Source organism: Schistosoma mansoni, assembly GCF_000237925.1.
Source record: "Schistosoma mansoni, WGS project CABG00000000 data, chromosome 4 unplaced supercontig 0032, strain Puerto Rico, whole genome shotgun sequence".
Lineage (NCBI taxonomy): Eukaryota > Metazoa > Platyhelminthes > Trematoda > Strigeidida > Schistosomatidae > Schistosoma > Schistosoma mansoni.
Window position 1 is genome coordinate 83,778 of NW_017386017.1, and position 22,154 is coordinate 105,931.

Genomic DNA, 22,154 nt, shown 5'->3' on the forward strand with positions numbered 1-22,154 from the left:
ATACCCTTTTCGTGGAAATGAAACTCACTATCTTAACAAATTCATATTAATGACTAAGACGATGGAAAAGATTTACAGCTCAGATGGATTCCCAATCACACCATGTAATATGGAGAACTCAACAATATCCAAGACACAAATGATTCTACAAAAGAACAATATAACATTATTCACAACTTAATATTCAAATATCAAGCACCGAAATTTATTAAGAAAAAATATTTAATTAATTACCGAAGGAACAAATTTAATTAACTGTGCATTAAGAAAAAAATTAGCTAGTTGTCGAATATCTGATCGACGTGGAGATGTTGCCAAAATACTTAAAATATCTGTAAATTTCACAATTTCTAGTGATGGTTGTATTATGGTAGAACAGGCGATAGAACGTGATATTAATTTACCAGCGGAACTTTTGACTGTAAGCATTAAATGTTTACGTAAATGATTTAACTTTAATATGGAAAAACGATGATGGATACGTGCAATATAAGTGATAATGGTACAACCAGAATACATTTGTAAATTTTCATTCGATTCATCTTGATTCAACAATGAAGGTGTTGTTGTAGAACAATAAGTTCCTATTAAAGAATTTATACTAGGTATACATAATTTCTCAGAATCAGTTTGACGTGAAATTTGTTGTTCTGGTAAATGTAAACAATTACGAGCGCCTAAATCAATAGATAATAGACCTTGTGGACCACGTATAATTTGTAAAAGATATGGTCTATGCTCTTCCATAGGTAAATTAAATAGAGCTTGATGAGTAAATTCTATTAGATTGCAAATTTGAACATTATTGAATAGTAACCAGATGGATTTAGTAGTAGAATTACCTTAGAAAAAAAAACAATGAGTATAAATACAACATAAAACGTCTTTATAACATCTACAAAGTGATTTTAGATAGTCAAATTTAAAGTACATTTAAAGGTTATTCTAAGTTTCTAGAAGTATGTTCTAATTGAGCTAAAATAAAATGAACAATTTTGACATTTTAGAATGATAGACCAGAAGGAGTTTTGTGGAGAATTTAGTATTTTCACGAAACGGCCGTCCAGTGCTTTCAGGTTTTCCATGGTGGTCTAGCTTCAATTGACTCATGATTTCAACTATGAAAATACTAAATTCTCCACAAAACCCCTTCTGATCTATAATCATATGCTCACTAGTGACTGATTTCAAGAGATATTTCGTTGAGTTCTAGTGGGAAGCAGTGACCAGTGGAGTTCTACCAAGTCTGTTGCAGAGATATCAACTAACTCAAGACAATTGATGAACAGTTTCTCAAAATCGTGGATTGGTTGAAGTTAGAAATTAACACCATCGGATGCCGGCTCAGTGGTCTATCGGTTAAGGGCTCTGGCGCGAGACTGGTAGGTCCTGGTTTCGAATCTCGCGAGTGCGGGATCGTGGATGCGCACTGCTGAGGAGTCCCATAATAGGACGAAACGGTCGTCCAGTGCTTCCAGGTTTTCCCTGGTAGTCTAGCTTCAATTGACTCATGATTTTAGAATGAGTTAATAATATATAAAATCGATTTGAGGTCTCCACAGATGAATGGATCTCCTAAATAAGTGTCGCGACCATATCTTCTACCGACATATGCAATCAACCAATATGGTAAACGTATTTATACCCTAAAATATACTATTTTATTATTTATTTATTTAAACACATAAATATTGGTACAAGGAAGTACCAGATACATATGCGCCATACAAATCTCATTCGATTTGTGTGAGGGCTGTGATACTGCCCAGGTGCCCAAACTGAAGCAGGTGGTTTTCTTAGAAGGCCACACCCCGAGCCTTCGACCTAAAGGTCTGATTGATTCACAAGGCAGTGGAGCATCGTGGGGAGATGCAGTCTCATGGCAGACGGTGACCAACAATTGGTTCATACTCCATTTGTTCCTTCAGGATACTGGAGCCCATGTGCACCATTGGTTTGGAATCAGGGTTTTATAACTCCCCTAGGTGAACTTGCCATGTCCACCAACCCGGTTAAAGCGCCGGACATTCGCTTTTCGTCTTCTCAATTTCGTAAACAACAGTAATGCCACGAGAAGGCAGTGGAGTAGGACTTCCCTGGCAGAGGCTATATATTCGCGTGGCCATGAGAGAACATTTGGAGAGGGAGAGCGTACTCTCCCCACTCTCGGCCGTACCAGGGCATTTGGGGGCATATCACAAGTCACTTAAGATATTCATAAGACTTTATATTTTCCTACTTTTTTTAAGGTAGTAGGATAACGTTGTCAGTGCATTTCATGTTAATGAAAAGACCTTTGTAAAGAAGATGAATCCAGAAGACATCAAGTGAACATAGCAAGTTTATAATAACGTTGAATTGGAAAATAAGTGTGGTGAACCATATTTATAAACGAGACTTGGTGCATTCACTTTAAAAGATAACTCGTCACAAACTTAGATATGACCTCACGTATTCAAATAAACATTTTTTATTGATGCAAAATGAATGCTCGTTGGCACTTTTATCGAGAAACACTATCAGAAAACATTTTAATCGATAGGATCAAAAATCAAATCTTTTTTCCGAAAAATACACATGTACAGAAGCTCATGTCCCATTGACTGACAAAAGACCTATTCGATACACATTAGACTAAACCTGAATATTACTTAGTTTGCCAGTGTTGCGCAATTCATATTTTACATTACAAAACCTAGAATGTCATAAACTATGTTAATGAATCTGATTCCTTGTACCCACGTTCACAACCTAACTGATGATTCAATAATTATTTTCATTCTATCCTCGTTTTCGCCCACAGGTGATGAATTGGAATGATACTTCTAATGTTAGGTGGAACATCTTTTTTTGTTGTTATATAGTCTTCACTAAAATGAACTAACATAAATTATGTTTATACAAATCAGGGGGATTCATCATACCATAAAAAGTTAAGACAATCGAAATACTTACAGTCATTTGATTTCTCTGAAACACATATATCGCCAAAACTACCACTCAAATTATCACAAACATTATCGACAATCTCATCACCATTATTCCTGTCATGGCACGCTATCAAATTATCATCAGTTTCTTTCATCAATTGTGAAATCACATCCAATAGTTTTAAACCGATTTTAAGTGCTGTCTCACGTAATTCTTCACCTACATCATTTTTACTACTCATATAAAAATAAGCAATATCCCAATCGGATACGGAAGATGATTGTAAATCGTCGATTGAAATTACGTTGTAAACTTCATGCGGATCGATGAGGTTAGATAGGCCATGCCATGGCATAAAATTTTCTCCAACACGTATTTCGTTCACACTAAGGTTTTTTATACGAGGTGCTAAAGCATCAGATAAACTATTCATTAAGTGATTCATCCAGATTGTTAACGACGTGAACCGGTTCCGTTGTTCAATGTAGTTTATTCCGTTAACAGCACTATGATCATTAGTAGTGGTAGTATGTAATAACGAGGTTAAATTCTCATGAATTCTTTCTAATTCTTTCATGATGGGATGTAAAAATGTTCTAACTAATTGTCGAGCTAAAGAAGTTGTCATTTTTGTCGGTTTGAACCAAAAACTGTGGTGTTTCCGATTCTTATGATTGTAACAATAATTAACAATGGATTTTAAGTTGACAAATGGGCTCCACCAAGGGGATGAAATATATGAATCAGCTTTATTAAGTTGTTGTTGTTTATCTACACTGACAATATTGTCTAGCAAATTGAAACGACGTAAATCAATACTGTAACTTGTTAAACGATGCAATAACATAGCTAGAAAACTTGCTGACGCTTCAGACAAGGCAGGACATGCATTTACAAGTTTGTTATACGTTAAATTCATATCCTTCAGAGAAGTAAAATGACTCCAATCTGGTTTGACGAGACATCCTGTTGATAAATAACATAATTTACCAAGTAGGATAATTAATGGTTCAATAAATTCTTGATAGATAGTTGGATCAACTAAATTTTCCGGTGGTATTGCACAAATAAACCCTGGTAGAATATATAGTAGAGAAAGAAGCCTAGGCTCTGCGCGATAATGATAAACGTAAGAACCATCTAAAGGGTATAATCAAATGAAAAACATCAATTAAATTTACGAGGTTATGAGATAAATAGAATTATGTATAAAGAGAAAATGTAAAATGGTTAGATCCCAATATAAGAAGTGAGAAGAAATTTTGAAGAAAGAACCCGAGATTAGCAACGTTCGTATAAAAAAATGGAATGACTTACGTGAATATGTGTCAGTGAAAATCAACGGGTTAAAAAACAATTCTTTGGTAATAGAGACCAAACTTACATTTTCTTTTTAAGATTAAATTCGATATTTGAAGATAGTTTAAATCACGGATATTTCAGCTAGGAGAATAAGTAAAAAACATTAAGCTCTACAGTTAAATATTCCTAGGAAGAGTGTACTTAAGGCCCGAGAGAAACTGAATGTACAAACTTTGGACATTGAGTTGGAGATTTTCATAATTTACGTGTACTTAAAGTAGTACTACAAACTAATGTAACTAGTGGTTAAATATAACGCAACAGTTTAAATCTAGTCAGTTCATCAAAACTTACACGTGAATCAGTTTGGAGCGTCTTATGTTAGTAACCTAGAGTATGTAACTATATATTTGAATATTGTTTAAAAAGATAACCAGACAGATTATTACTTGAAGATGGATATAAAAGTTAGTAGATTATGCAGCCTCCAAATGCCCTGATACGGCCGAGAGTGGGGAGAGTCAGCTCTCCCTCTCCAAATGCTTCCACATCGCCAAATGGATACAACCACTGACAGGGAAGTCCTACTCACTGCCTTCTCGCACCACGGGTGTTGTTTACGAAATTGAGAGAACGAAAAGCGAACGTCCGGTGCTTTAACCGGATCGGTGGGTACGAAGGATCCACCTAGAGGAATTGGAAAACCCTGATTTCAAACCAATAGTGGACAGCTGTTTTTTCTTTGTATGGGACTTCGAAAGAACGTTCGTCCACGATCCCGGTACAGGTTATAAACTCAGGATTTTCGGTTTCGCGAGCTAGCGCGTAATCTCTAGATCATTAGGCCACCAATCCAACGGTGTTAACGTCTAATTCCAACTAATTCACAATACTGTACGACCCTCATCCATTGCCCGAGGAGGATAATTGTCTCACGCCTAATCTGTTTGGACTCTACTGGTAAAAGTTTCGCACTAGAACTCCAGGTATTGTATCTTGAAGCTAGCCAGTAGTGAGCAGATTATTATCAACATAGAGGGGCTTGTGGGGACTAGAATTTCCATAGTTCAAATCACGAATGTATCACTACTGAAAATCACGAAGCACTAGAGAAAACATGTTTCTTACAATGTTATGCATTGATATGTTTGAACAAGAAAGAGTGAGGACCTAAACATATTAAGCACATATTATGATAATAATTGAACTCATCACCATTTTTAAATACTTATGGTCATACCCAAACATAGCACCCCCTAGATCTAAGTGTGAATTTTAGTATGTAGATGTCCGTATATTTTATACATTGTTAATTTGATACAAAAGCTGAATCACACTTAACTAAGCGTTTTCGACTCGGAATAGTCAAAGTTCATTCTATACTCAACGATATATTCTAATCGTCTGTCCGCTAAATTGTATGTATCAAGTATACGCACAGTCAACACTATTAGTATCCAACTTTTTACATCTATTGTTATTAACGAAATTATTCGAGAGAATAAATATTTGAAGTTAATAAACATATATATTTCACTACCATATTTCAGTTGGAGTCAATTAAAGGCCATAGGTTAATTTAGTGATTATGAATTCGATGTGTGATAGTGAGAGTAAAATATAATTGGTCGTTGAGTGTAGACAGAGAAACACAGCTTGATGACTATTAAATATGCGATTCTTCTCACTAATTTCTACTCCTAACACAGAGAGTGTCTTCTTGTAACTGTGTCGAATAAAGTAATATCTAGTGTTAATCTGATACCCTATTCTGGTTCATAAATCCTAGTTCTGATACAACGTGACTAATCTCATTATCATATTAACGCATTATGATAGTATGCCAGAGAAAGAGAGGACTATTTAAAAATCCATTCGTTACATCAGAATAACTCTAAACACATTCAACCGATGTATGCTAAATACTTAACTTACTGTTCATAGTAATAAATTTACACGAATAAAGAGTACTTCCAAAATATTAAAAACATAATTTGAATGTTTTAGTTTTTAACTCTTAATCAGCTGATGATAAACATATGCCCTATAATTTGACTCTGTTGTTGTCGTTACTATCGTAATTCAAAAAGGACTTTTCTGCATTACGTTTAATTTATTAGTTTGCATGCAAAACAAAACAACCAGAGATTAAACAACATGAAATGCCTTTAGTATATACAAATTAAAATATGTAAGTATTGTTAATATAAACAATAAAGGAACATGAAATACACTAAGTATAGTTTAATTTGTTATGATTAATAAAAATGGATGATGGTAAGAATTCAAATGATGATGATGATGATCTTAAATTTGGAGAAAGTTAGTTTCATGAAAAACAAATAACCTGTAGGCAGTTAAAATTTAACTATTAGCATAAAGTAATTAACTTAGGATTCAATACTCATTGATGTCCGGATTGATTTTTTTCGGAATGTTGAGTGAGAAGCTCCGAGATATTTGAAGTCAACAACCAGGTTACGAGCAGACAAATTAACTACCGATGATTTTAAACGACGGTTGCGTTAAATTGTGAGTTGGCAATGAAGTTTTGTATTCCGACTCATTAGCGATACGGTGTAAGACAGGTTTATCGTGAGATTTCAGTCACAAACTAGACCCTATATGATGCTATTTATGAGCCGTAGGTAAACATGTACATAAGTATTCCAACTTTCCTGTTATAAATAATATGCAGTTATGAGATACAGTAAACTGTTTTTATCGAATAATAATTTACCAATATCAACCAAGTTCTAAAATAGAAATAAATTAATTGTCGAATATCAGTGTAACATCGTAGGAAAATGTAAATTCGTTCAGATGGAAATGAAGTTACAATTTTAGGGTATGAGTAACAAGACTTTCATACTGGAGAATAAACTTACAGAATTGACATAACAGATGCTACCTAAAAGTTTGGAATATAGTTTGTTAATGGGTACTGAAGACGACTTCCCCTTGATTGACAACCTCTTGATTCCCGTTAACACAGCTAATGAGTGCCACTAGCCACATGTGACTTCAAGCCAGGTATACAAACTTGTATTTCGTCACTAAGTTATATGAAAAATAATCCTATCAAAGTCATAACCTTTAATCACCAAAGTGCAAACTAATTCCATGTCAATGGACTGGTTGGGCAAAAAACTAATTTCCAGAAGATAAAATTCAATCAATTACTACTGGTCATTAAACTTGTCATGGGTTAGTGAAAAAAAGCATTTTAGTGTTAAATTTGAATAGGTAATCTACTTAAAAATACGTAAATGTATATAGTTGAATATAGTAAACTGTTAAACATACCATTTTCAATTTCCTTTACAATAGCCATAAATTTAGGCCATATTAACTTCAAAGCATAAATTGATGGATTTATGTTCTTATTATTGTCATCATAAGATGAATCAATCATTAGCCAATATGCCTGATAACCAATTAATCGTGATGTATCCGGTGACCATTGACAAGAAAATATTCTATCTACCAGTAATTTAATTAATCGACAACGTAATTGTGGATTAGATGATGTAGATAAACCTAATGCAACACACAGACCAGTTAATCTACTCATTTGACACGTGTCTATATATGAACGTGGATGACCATTAGGCGGTCCAGTCTGTGGTCGATACATTGTATTCGATAAATGTGAAATACTTTGTAAATTTACAGAATTTGTACTATCATCATTTAACATGGATAAATAAGTCAAAATACGTTCATATATCATGAAGACAGTATCTTCTATGCCATTTGATTCCGAGATTATCCTTTCAGCGGTTAAATGATTTGGATTGGTATTGTTGCTATTAGTAAATTCCATAGCTGAGAAATCCCATATAGGCGTTGACAGAACTAACAAAGGGAAATAGGAAGACAATAAGAAAAACATCAAAAGCTAATGTTAACTGAGTTCGTCCAGAAATGCAGTTAATATAGATTTGTGTATACCTTTAGTTTTGTTCAATTTTTTACTCTCATCGATTTGAAAACTCTTTTTACTGTCTGTGAAATGTGAACTGATTTGATGTTGCTTCTTATTAAATAGTTATAAGTCAGGGTCTTTTTAGTTAAGGGTTTAATCCATGATGAAAACATATTAAGGTGAATGAAGTCGCACATTTAAATCCCACTCAATCTACTTCAGTTTGAGCAGCTAGATAGTAATATGTGATTTTTGTAGTGTTATGTTTAAAATAAGAATACTTTAAATTAACTCACTTACTAGGCAGATTCGTGTACTTAGTTTCAATTCACATTCTATGTAATACTGCCCGGTAGCCTAAACTAAAATCCCTGAAATAGGTGACTTGGTGAGTAAAATTTTATAGTTAAGATCATGAGTCAATTGAAGCTAGACCACCGTGGAAAACCTGGAAGCACTGGACGGCCGTTTCGTCCTACTGTGGGACTCCTCAGTAAGTAAAATTTGAATGGCTTAACGACTGAGTTACCAATGCAAAGAAAATAACAATTAAACCTTATCAATTGAGCTACTTTGTCTAAAAAAATGTAACATCATCAAAATGATTATTTTTTTAGTATCACTAATTTGCACAAGAGAAAAAACGTGACACACTATCCAATGTATGTTACATCAGTTAATTAATACTAGGAGTTAAGTAGAAAAACAAACTACACACTTCATAATAATGACATCTAGCAATAATATAAGCATACATAATTTCTTTCTATATTAATTTAAAAGCAATTTTTAAACAGTCAACAATCGTAAAGTCATTGTAAATATGATTATACAGTCGAGATTACTGTACTCTACTATGAACTTTACATTTTTGTTTCAAGCCTACTAATGATAATATTACTTTGACTATATAAACTAATGTAGGTAGAGTACTGAAGTCAGAATACACCATTGAATAGTGTTATATCGATTGCCTAAGTGCCCTGTCTATATATGATGTGATGATTAACGCCAAATGGAGAGCAGCGAATTTATCGATCGGACCAATGATACATGAAACCCGCACGAGCAGTCTAGAGCACTTGTCGGTCCTGCTATCTGCCTAGCCCACCGAGTTAAGTCCAGAACACCAATAGCAGCCTTTGCAATATGAATCATTATTCTCAAGCATACTAGGTTTATATATCAAACAGACAGACCACATCGTACGATAAAATAGGAAACAACATTTGTACAAGATTTGGCCAAATGTGACTGTGAATAGAGGGAACAGTATACAATAGACTGGGCATAACTCAAGAATGGTAAATCGTATAATAATAGTCTATGGGTCAAAATAAAGCTTATAATAAAAGGGATTCGAATAAGAATAGTCTAGTCGCTTAACAATTATACAATAGGAAATATACACATCATATTGGTCCATAAATAGTCCTCAAAGTTACCACTCATAATTCTCTTCGGGATATAACAAATAGATCAGAGGGGGTTTTGTGGAGAATTTAGTGTTTTCACAGTTGAAATCATGAGTCAATTGAAGCTAGACCACCATCGAAAACCTGGAAACACTGAACGCCGTTTCGTCCTATTATGGGACTCCTCAGCAGTGCGCATCCACGAACCCGCACTCGCGAGATTCGAACCCAGGACCTACCAGTCTCGCGCCAGAGCCCTTAACCGATAGACCACTGAGACGGCAAATAGTTTAATTCTCAAAACGCTGTAATCATTAAACTAACAAATCAGTTTATAAAGGTACATTCACAACTAAAATTTGTTTTAATCATGCCAAATTCCAATAGACTGGTAAAGATGTTATTTACAATTAAAAGATTACAAACAAGAATACCATTAAGGTATTCTTTACATAATTAAAACGACATTAATGACAAATCTATGTAAAGATATGTGTTGATAAGATTCATTTGTTTTGAAAACTGTTGTTGATTTAAAATTTATACAGAACTGGCTTTTATTATGATTCAGTCGTTACACAAAGTAAAAAATCCACGCATGATTTACTCAAAGATGAAAAAAAATGAACACCGTACTCGATTGTTAAATTACATTAGTTAGTTCATTATTACTGTACAATTTACAAGGTTACCTGGCTTAAGAGAAATCTAGCTTAGGTGCAAATGGTAAGCTAGTTCAAAATGTTGTGGAAATTCGTCAACCTAGGTTGTAATGTTATGAACGAGGACACAGGTGGGGAAAACCAATGTATTTTAGTAAAAAAAATTACAGAATATCTTGGTAAAATATAAAAAACAATACACTGAATACTTTCATATTCAAATTTCCACCACATTGTGTAAGAGTCTTCCAATTCCCAATTCCTCTCTATTTCCCTTTTTGTTTTCTTCAACTCGATCTTCTTAGCCCTTTGCTGCCAGGTTTTCCACTTCCGATTGATGTCACACACTACTTATGTCTGTCAACATAAGTAGCATACACCACAGTACAAGCATGTATTTAGTTTTCCTAGCCACAAGTTATCGAAATTCCCAATGCTGAATAAAAGGGTCTAGACCAAGATATGGTAGTTGTTGACTGTTAGATTAAACTGTAACAGAAGTTGGATTTTCCAAGACAATAGTAACCCTTGGTTAGCTTCTATAACTGATAAAGCTTAAAAAAGGTCTGAGAAACATCCTTCCAAATTACTTTACATTTTGAGTTTTGTCATTATTTTATCATTTTCATCCCCCGAAAATTGGAATTTTATTTTTGAGCCACATGATCTGTTTCAGTCAATGAGTCAGTCGTACGCAACGTAGAACCAGGCACATTTGTACACCAGTCCAAACTATCACACTACATATCAGTACAGTAAGATGATAAAGTAGTAGAAAATATTGGAATCGGGAGAAATGATTGGGTAAAAAGTGGATTGGTAAAGTAGAGAAAATCATAAAATAATAGGGAACTAGGAGAAAGAAAAGTGTGAATAAATCTGCACCATAGACAACGATTCTGAGCCATGTCATCGAACGTCTCTAATAATTAGTTACAATAGTCACTCAGACCTCAACAAGGTAGTCTGTATCGGCTAATATGGCTTAGTTCAGTAGCCAATGACTTAATGGACTGACATCACATATTAGTTTGGCCAGCACTAGCTTTTTTAAACCTATATTTACACCAGTCATCACAGCGTGCAGACATGGGCGACAATTGGGCATACGTAACACATGTTCCAGCCACCTCAATCGATGAAGATTTATCATATCATTAATTGATTCGCCATTTTTACGTACAACGTACAGTTGTTTATAAACAGCTTTTTGCATAAGATATTCCAGAAGCATTGGCTAGACACTATCAGAATAACCTACTCTGACACTGAACAAACCAGCTTTTAGCTGAGGAGGAAATTACAACCAGAATGTATGACGCAATAGACGAATATTAATTGTTTCAGCCTCAGAAAAGAATATTGATTAGAAACAAGCAATGACTTAATGAGACGAGAAACGGTAAGTTTTACTTTGAACAATGGACAAAATGTCTCACCGATCATCATAAATAGATGAATGTCTGTTTTCAAAAATTAGTGCACAACAGTTACACTTTTTTAAAAAAGTACTTACATATACGACTTAAACATGATACAGAATAATTAAATCGATCTATGTAATTCATGTCCAAACCATGTGAAAGAAGTTGTAGAACACGATTCAGTTCAGCCCGACCAGATAAATAAGTGAAGGCCTTTAAATGACTTTGACGAACAGACGGCGAAACATGAGTGTAAGCCGGTTTGTATGAGGACTAAAGTAGTAAAAAGAATATACAGTCAAATAAAGTGATAATAATATAAAATCGCAATTGTGTTTGCAAAATAGTACTCTCATATACGCCTAGTATTGTTGTCTAAAAGAGCTGACAGTCAACAGTGATGAGTAGAAAACTTGGGAGCTTACTAGCAAAGAATTTACCTATTATAAATTAGGTAGCATATATGACCGTGGTGTAAAACTACTGAAGTAGAAGTTTAATATCGGTCTAGAACACTTCAAGTTCCAGACCTGACCGACAGTACTCATTTGTCCGCAAGCATGAGACAGAATGAAACTAATTAAATACTAATGAATAACCGGTATTATTATTGTTTAAAACTCAAAAAAACATTAATTAGTTTCAATAAACACATTCATCAGGTACTTGGGTATGAAACACACTTTTAGTGTAAGGGTTGATGCTACTACCCAGTCACCCTAAACCAAAGTAGGTAGATTGGGTTCGAATCACGGACTTAATGATCGAAAGTCAATAAATTATTTTCTTGTTATAATACTTTTAGCTACACTTAATGCCATAATTATAAAACCAACCTTCGTAAATTGTCTACGAAATTCAAAATAATGAATATCTAACAAAAAAATGTATTAGTGGTCTAAAGGCTGGTCGCATCTGCATTTGACTTAGTTCGTATACATTAGACATTTTTTTATTTAAAAAGTTATGAATCCTATAACTCCGTTTGTAGCTCTTCTAGAGTTAACTCCGGTCCTAAGCCCGGGTAAAAGAGGAGGGTTGGGCATGGGATCGGCAACCACATCCCGTAGAATACAACCTTGCTAAAAAAAAACGCCAACCAGATTAAACAAAATAAACTTTGCCTTCCGAGTCGAAGGGACAATCATGACATATCATGATGAAAGCCGAGATTCTTTGGAAGTTACGAGGCTGATGTCCCTTCTTACAACTAGAGAAACAATTATTATAGTTACATGGAATGTCCGGACAATGTGGGAAACCGGGAGGACCAGTTAAATAGCAACGGAAATGAGAGACATTGCTCATGCACTATTATTAAACTATGATGTAAGAGAAATACAACATTATATTCTCTGATAACAAGTAAAAAAAGGTAAATAAATACACACGAATATGCCACTGATAACACTAACAGACTTTCACAAACCCATACTACACAACGTCATAACAACTGTGGTTTTTGAAGGAAAGTAGACATTTTAGTGAGACAATTATCGAATAAGGTAAACATATAAATCAATTAACTACCTTTTGAAAAATTCGCTTTTTCATTTTAAGCCTTCCATTAGTATCATTCACAGTTCTATTAGGACTATGATTGTTTGGTTTATGATGTTTAAGTGATTCATTACATTTATCATTATCTACATCTGATGACGACGAGGATGAAGATGATGTTAATAAGTCGTCTTCTTCACCTTCGTCATCATCATCAACTGTTTCATCTTCATTTCCCTCTCTCATTTCCTTATCACCATCTTCTGCATCAATGTCATCGTTATCAAAATATTCATCATCAATACCGTCTTCTAATTTATCAGGATCTTCGTTGACAGAATACACACTGGACGATGATGATAATCCGCGTGGATACAATGGAAATCTAACATAAATTAATGATTGTATTGAATAGGCTAAAGCGTGCAACGGTCGAGTGAAACGTAACGGCATTTCCAGTTTACTTAAACCAGATTCAAGATTATCAAGTAAACATGGCATAACACGACTAGGACGTAGTATACATAACATTGGAATAATTTTTACTGTGGTATTCACTACAGCATCAGATTTTGAATATAAAAAGTAGTCTAAACAAATTGGTGTAAATAAATCAACAATTTGATCAACTTGTTCCACAGACAGATAAAACTGAAAACAGAAAACAAGATAAAGATACCCACATAAGTCATAATGACAAGAAACTGTGAACTAGTTAGCAAGATAAAATGCAGTAACGAAACACAAATACGTATGACGGAGTTAAGGCCCCTTGTTTTATTTCATATATAGCTAACGATTACTATTCAGCTGGTTAAACTAAAGAATCTGATGCTGTGGGTTCGAATCTGCAAAGCAAGCATTAAATGCTGAGGTGTTTGACTCCTAATCAACTGCTAAACATAACCAGATGTGAGACTTTGTTTGAAGTTTTAACTACAAAGCCATATTATATGTTATATCAGTATTATTACACGTTTCTAAAACGGCAATAGCATGGAAACATTTTTTAATTCTCAATGTATCCGCTCAACATAAAAAAAAAAGATAATGATGAAATAAAAATCAATGGGAAAACATCTATGACACTGTCTTTAATCCCTTCGAATATAGTAATACAAATAAGAAGAGATGAAAGTAATGATTGAAATTTTCTCCTTATGGACTGATATTTCAGAATTAATGTTACGTGTGCGGTGTCCGATTCTGTTGCTGATACACCAGTTACTTATACCTAAGTCCAACCGATCACTTGGGTGAGGAGAAAATTTTACTGGCTAAACCGAATCGAGAGATATCTGTACACTTGTTCACACATATTTCTACCCCTAGAATTTTAAGCCATATGTTCAACCAGAGACGTGGGTCATATTACTTGGGAAAGTCAAACCATAGTTAATAGTGTGAGCATATTATTTGACCGATATCTGATTGACCTACTGTGTAAATTAAACAGCTACTTTGTCCTAATTTGCGACTCGTGGACGTGTGCACCCACGACTTCTCTAGGGGTCGAATGCACAACTTTCAGATCTCTAATAGTATGGATGAGTAACTGGGGTAAACACAGTAAGGCTAAAATCCATTAGTTACAACCTCTCACTAAAAGTTTAGGTATCCACCTTGAATTCAGCTACGACAAAGGTAAAAACTGTCATCAAATTAAACTGATCCTAAAGACCGCCTTAACTCTGACTGGTAAATCGATGAAGGGTTTTAAAGGTATTTTAACGTTAAATGGTACTAAAATAAAATTTTCCACTGGGAAAAGAAATGCATCAAGTCCGAAACTGGTGGAGCTTATTGTTCCAGTGTTAAAAATACCCAAAAACACTTCCTCTAATAATAAAAGTTGAATGTTTGCTCTCTCGCGAAAAACTTCACCATGGCTTTAGAAACCCTATCCCGAGAAATCACCCTTTTCTATCAACAGATTAATACATTGTTCCGTTATCTCTTGCTCGATGATTTTTATAAACTACACAGACACATGTTTTGTGTAATGGTATTAGTTTTACAGCTGACAGTAAGATTTTTCTCGAAGAAGTCAATCTTCACTCACTGCACGTAGTCATATACAGTGATTATCGTTCTCGCTTCACAGCCGTCGTGTTATGTTTGTGTAACTTTGTGTAGCAGATGATATATCTTCACCCCATTAAGTGTGGAATTTAACATAACGTAACATCATTTCGACCAGTTCGTAAGTAACCTCTTATATGATAGAAATCGAGAGCACAATGGAAGTATAACTTAGAGTTGTAAGTAAATCAAAACTAACTGCTTAAGAATATGAATGACAGTACAATCTTAGTACTTCTGATGTTATACGTCTATAAAATGTAGATGCAACTAAAACACCAACATCTTTTTTTCACTAACTGTTTACAAAGTTATTCAATTCATAAATTACAAAGTGTTAAAATGGACAACACTTTGTTAAAAACAATAATGCGGTAATGAAAACTATAGGTATAATAATAGAAAGCCAGTAGAGTAGACTCAATGATCCGAGATAAAAGAAGAAAGATATTGCCAATAAAGTTTTTCAATACATACTTCCGGGAAAGAAAACCACAATCAATCTTCTTTGATTAAAAAATAAAATATAACTTACTTCAGGTGGTGTGTAGCCTAAATCCAATGCTTCAACGGGTGGAAATAATTCATCACGTAAGCGACTAATTAAACAACGTAGAAATTTCAGTATAAAACAGCTTAATAATTTCCCTGCTTCAAATTGACTCGATGATGGATGGTAAAATGATTCAACAGACTATAAATATGTATATGAAATAAAAGTATTTAAAGGATGTGAGGAAGTAATTTGTAACAAAACAGCATAAACATTTTATTATTATTACCATTAAATTCACTTAGTATTGTCTGGGTGAATCTTCCCGTTGATGTTTAAGACTGCAATTGATCAGTCTCCTAATGGCATATGTGCATACTGTGCGTATTGCTTCGATACAGCCTTAATTCACAAGCATCAGGACTCAGTAGATAAGTGGATAACGCGTCAGGCATCATTAGCCAAATTAGCACAAGTTATTAGCAAAAATAAAATAAGATTTCTGCTAATAAACATTAAGACCGTTGCTGGTACCTTGACGTGGTGGTCAGGCTTACCTATCGTGATGAACCAATCGAGCTATACTGGCTGGAACAATCGTTCCTCAAGGTCCTACCATGCCAGGCAGGTCGGTTGAAGAGCGGTAAGACTAAAAGCAGCAAACCCAAGGTCAGAAGGCGAAGTCGTACTGCTGACTGTACAGAGGTGTGACAGCAGTAAGGTGTTTCCTTCAGACAACCAACATAACAGCGATGCTGCCTTCCCACAAGGAGGGGTGAGGTTAGAAAAGGTCGACTCCAAAAATGCACACCTCGCCTTATCCCACGGATTCCCGTCTCCGGTGGTAAGGTCCTTTAAAGAACAGAGCTAACACAAAAACTACCCACAAAAAAGTCGTGTGTGACCGACCTCAAGCAGTTGTCCCTTGGGCACTGCGGTCACGCTCTCAGGTCATTAAGACCACTTCTAACCCGATTTCCTTTTCAGGTACCTCTAGAAGAACCCTTCCACGGTGTGGGCAACCGGGAATTGATAATTGCCCTCATACCTCTAACAGCACTCAAGACCACTGTATTCATAATCAATAAGAATTTATAAGAAATCACTGTGTATCAACTTTAATGAAAACTATTTTTTAGAGACGAAGAAGACTAAATACAACAATACACTAGTTCATAAAAAAAATAGGCAAAAGTAATGTCATTAAAATGTGGTTAAACAATTAGGTAAGTGAAAGGAATTTTATATTAAACAAAAGTGACGAAAAATCATTCATCTAAATATATATAGAGAGAGAAAATAATCACATGATATAGTGAATATGTAATCTTCCGATTTGATCTTAAATAGGTTCTGATCATGGACTTACACTAGTTGGTATAACACTGAAAAACATGAAACCGTTTAATAGAATTAATTCGTCAAAGTTTGAGACCCATGAACACAGTATTCATCTACAATCTCATAAACAACCGGACTCAAGATATTCGTGTCTTACAATCAAAACGGATATTTTAGACTGCTGGCTGATGAGGTAGAAGCTTCGAATCATACTGCAACGTGGTTTGCATAATACTATTTAACAGTTTATCTAGCTGTTATACATGTCAACTTTCAACATTCAACCATTTACGTATAGTAGTTTTTACATGGCTTAAAAACTATGTATAAACAGTTAAGTTTTTATAATTGATTGATCACTGGGTGGTGATCAATGTCATGCATGTCAAGTCCTTTTTAGTGCTGATCGAATGCTGTCGATCAAGTTGCAATGTGGCCACTAGTCTAGGTGGCTCGACATTGCGTGCACTATACATTGAGATAGGATGGTGGTTGGAGGTGGTCAACAGGAAATCCTGGACCCGGGTTTCGTGCTACTTGGCACTCATCAGCAAGGTGTACCTGTAATCTTGAGGGAACTGGTGCTCCCTGACGGATTCGATCCCGTGTCACTCAGCTTCACAGTCAGAGACGTTGCCACTGAGCTATTCGGGCCGTGACCGACCTCCTGTAGGACTGAGATGTAATCACAATTGATTGATCACTGGGTGGTGATCAATATCATGCGTGAAATTTTTGGACAAACAATAGCAAGTTGCATAAAACAGTGAATTTATTGGTTTTCCATCCAAAATCAGTCTTTAAATATCCATGAGATATTATACATTTATATGGGATAATAACAATAAATCCTACACATATGATTATCCTTTGATAAGAAACACAAAACAAATGATTATGCAATAAACTAATAAAAAAATGAGAAAATAACTGATCTGCATACAAACTTTTAATAATTGCTCCAGTCGACATAGCACTGAAGATTGACAATCTGAACGATCAGGACCAATGGTATTCATGATTAGTTCAGCGTAAAATTCTATATCTTCTATTTTTAATAATTCATTATGTACTGGTTTTTTATTTAAAGTGATAGCTCTTGAAAGACCGGTAAATATACGTTCCATATGTGGTTCCCAATCGATTCGGCCACGACCAATACGAGAAACATAACATAATATTCGGATAATTTCCTTTATTTTATAAAACAATGAAGGTATAATGTAAATATTACAGTTAAAACAAAAGATGTTAAGGATAGTAATAATTCTTCTGAATACTTTAGATGAACCAATCAACTAACTGTATATAATTACATTAAGTAAGACCTTTAATACATTTACTAGTTGTACACCAACTCAATCAATCTACGCCACTTTAACACCGATACGGTACTAATTTCTTCATAAAAGGTCGGGGGTGCAACGTGAAGTACTGAAATTTCTCCTCTACATTTTGACTCAATTAAATGTGCCATAGTTCAACAGTAATTTCAGTGACATGTAAATACTTTTACCATACTTTTTCGCAACTTCCATATCCATTATCATTTGTCCATATTGAGATTGAACAAAAACAGAAGATGTAGTCAGTTTCTGATAAGGGATAACGGAATAAAGTATAGTTATCATAGCATAAAATATGTTGGCACTTTCTAAAGCTACAAAATGAAAATACCTGAAGATCTCACAATTTTGTGACGCGCCCAATCAATGATACCACGTGACAATTTAGAGTCTAATAGGTTAAATAAAAATCAAATCCTCGACTGAACATCAAAAGTTCGACTATTTAGGTGATTGAACTACAATCACAATTGTAATGTTCATCAAGTAGATCCTAAATTTCGCACCGCATATAAAAACTCTATATGGATTATAATTTAAACTGTACTTATATATATATATATATATATATATATATATATATATATAAGGCAGAATCTCAAAGAATAATTGTATTCAATTGTTTATTTAACTTACGCGAAAATTTCCTAATTCAGGGTGCATATACCACAAATCAAATATATCTGTTAACCAAACACGACTATAAATAAGGGAAGAGTTAGAATAAAACAAAAATAATTAATAAGAGGCAAATGGGAAAATAACACTGAAAGTTATATGATCATCATAGTTGGATACTTTACACTAAAAATAATAGGCAAACTTAAAGTCAATATAGAGTCCCAAGTAATCTTATTTATAATTTCTAGTTGTATAGCATGGAGGACGAAGTGAGATTATGTTCATCCCACTTACCCTCTGGCACCTTATGTGGTATTATAACCCAAAAAAGATTTAGGGTGTATGCACACATGAAAGAATGATAAACAACTTCCGCAAGATATATTACAATTTAAGACAATCTGAAAGATGTAACACGATTTAAATAAATAAGTGTTTGATGTTTATTTAATAAATAATGAAATTGAAAACTGTTGATGAATTTAGGTATTCATGGTAGTTTTACTGATTAGATTTTTGACTCACAACTAATCAGAGAACCTCTTTCACAAATTAATCAGAAACGAAAACTCTAAAGTACGTAATATGTAAAAAAGTAAGAGACTTGCATACTCATTTCATGATATATTGGTTGAATAATGTTTGAGTCATATACATATCATAAGATGATTTTGTCTGATTTATCTTGTTTGAGTGAAGAGATGGCTCAGTAGTTCAAACACTTAATTTCTAATCAGTAGGTCACAAGTTCGAAATGCCCTCCGATTACTTCAGTTTGGGCAGCCAGATAATATCACTAATCCTCACATAAACAGATTGGCTCAAAGCCGACTACATGGACATGTATATGAGTTAAATCTATAGAGTTTGCAACTCTTCAACAAAAATATAAATGGGCTCACTCCTACTTTAAATAGACGTCGATGGTATTGTTTGTAACAAACACAAAGTACTTCTAATTAAACCATACAGCTTAAAGAAGGTAACATCACCGAAAATACCGACCTAAGCTACAAATCTCCACCATATTGAAGATAGAAGTAGAATGATTATCAGAGCTAACTACTAAATAAGCCAAAAAATTTCATCATGATCAACAGCTTATTATTTCACAACTTATGAAAAAGATTCCCAAAGACAACTGGAACAATAAGCATGTTTCACACATTTTTGAACATAATTTTACGAAAGTTAAATATTCTTACAAAACAGTTGATCGATCCCTTAAAATGAATTCCTAAATAACTCAACCATCCTTCTTCGTAGAAGTCATAATAAAATTCAGAACCTCTGGCTTCACTGGTCACACAAATTTGAAACATTGAAGATTGACATTACCAATGTTTAACACCTTCCTCAATATATATGGTTTTTCAGCATAACACAAACGATAGTAAACACATCGACTTTTGTAAGGTTTCAAAAGCTAGCTTTATATTGAAGAACCAATAAGGATGTCAAATGGTAAGTATAACATCAGAAGAAACAAATGAAACCCAGTAATGATTTAACCTTGTTCTTTAACTACATATACCTTAGATAAAACCTTATTATTTCTATTGACTGAACAGTTATCATCGTTACGAGAAAATAACTATCTAATCAAAGTTTTAAAAAAACTACGAATTCGCTATTTGGAGTAATATACGTCAGCAATGAACTAAATCGAATCCCAAGATATGAAGAAGTGAGCAGCAGTAAAACTGACTGAATGAGTAAAATTAAAGTGACATGTTTTCCCTAAAGTTGGTCTTTTTCTATATGACCAGTCATTATCCATATCTAACATAGAATTATTGATCAATGGAAACAAAACATCTTTAAGATCAGTAGGAAATACTTGCTAGCATACATATACATGTACTAGTAAAAAAAAAGGTAAATGTGGTTAATAACTCTATGGAACGGCATTCCTTTGTGATTGGTATTTAGAATTTACATAAAAGCATTAATATACACCAAAATTGAACAGTTGATAAATGAACGAACAAATTACATCTAACCTTGAAAATAATTATCTCAATATCAATATTTTATGCAAGATATGAGCAAAAAAGTGGTTATAAAATCTATGTACTAAATGCCCACCTAATCTCATCAAAATACTTTGAATAAAATGGTGTATAAGTTAAGAAATGACCCAAAAATCTGATCGGTGTTCCAGTCAATATATCACTACAAATACGATGGCGAAATTCTAACCAAACTTCTTCAACTGAACTTTTCGGAAAGAACCTGTTGAACAGAAGAAACATGGTTATTGAAATAATTATAACATGAATAATAGACAGTCAGTCAGTCTTAGCCAATGTGTATGAAACCAAACAACCTGTTTGACATAGTGGGACCTCAGAAAATCGGAGCTCCAACCAACATAACTCAATTAGTTTGTTATGAGGGGCAAGAGTGACCACTGCATCGAGATACCAGTGTTGTGCCTTCAACCAATCATTAATGATGAACCCACTAACTCTGTTGTATTCTCAACACGATCTATAGGTCATGCAAACTCAAAAGTTCCCTAACCTCTAATACGAACATTTGTACAGTCTAGTGATTATAAATGCTTTAAATATTTAGACAAATGATTTAGGTGATTAAACAAGTATAGTACTGGACAATAACACACTACAATTAATAGGTCGTAATAGATACATAACTATGACATTTCATATACAAAGCTGAGTAACAAATTTATGGCTGACCGTGATTTATCAACAGTAAAACTATAGTAGTCGAAGGATGGAGCTTACAATAAGGACTACACATACACTTCCAAACAGTAGCTAACCGCATTTCACAATACTGTTTGCGCTTCTTTCGAACAAGCTGCTAGCAGCGACAATGATAGTTTTTCTTGACTTGAAAACAGCATTTGACTCTGTAGACCGAGAGGTTCTGTGGCAGTATCTATCATTGAAAGGTGTACCTCAGAAGTACATAAACCTTGTGAAAGCTATTTACTCGAACACTACCAGTCGAGTCAGAGCTTATGGCGAACTGTCATCTGATTTTACAACTTCAAGTCGTGTCCGACAAGGCTGTCCATAATCCCCACTTTTGTTTAACTTCATTATAGATCTATTGCTGGAAATAACACTCTCTTCGA

The 22,154-nt window shown here is 34.2% G+C and overlaps 1 protein-coding gene across 1 annotated transcript in view; it reads right to left on the reverse strand.

The window, feature by feature from the left end:
* Positions 1 to 22,154, reverse strand: part of Smp_126760 (hypothetical protein) — a gene marked incomplete at both ends in the record, with an annotated part of 54,909 nt that overhangs the window by 20,004 nt on the left and 12,751 nt on the right. The window contains 10 exons of the mRNA XM_018791097.1: positions 244 to 842; positions 2,956 to 4,071; positions 7,540 to 8,091; positions 11,755 to 11,935; positions 13,193 to 13,314; positions 13,510 to 13,813; positions 15,780 to 15,938; positions 18,026 to 18,271; positions 19,061 to 19,124; positions 21,134 to 21,280. Coding sequence (XP_018645618.1) covers positions 244 to 842; positions 2,956 to 4,071; positions 7,540 to 8,091; positions 11,755 to 11,935; positions 13,193 to 13,314; positions 13,510 to 13,813; positions 15,780 to 15,938; positions 18,026 to 18,271; positions 19,061 to 19,124; positions 21,134 to 21,280 — 3,490 coding nt within the window. The remainder of the gene's footprint in view (positions 1 to 243; positions 843 to 2,955; positions 4,072 to 7,539; positions 8,092 to 11,754; positions 11,936 to 13,192; positions 13,315 to 13,509; positions 13,814 to 15,779; positions 15,939 to 18,025; positions 18,272 to 19,060; positions 19,125 to 21,133; positions 21,281 to 22,154) is intronic.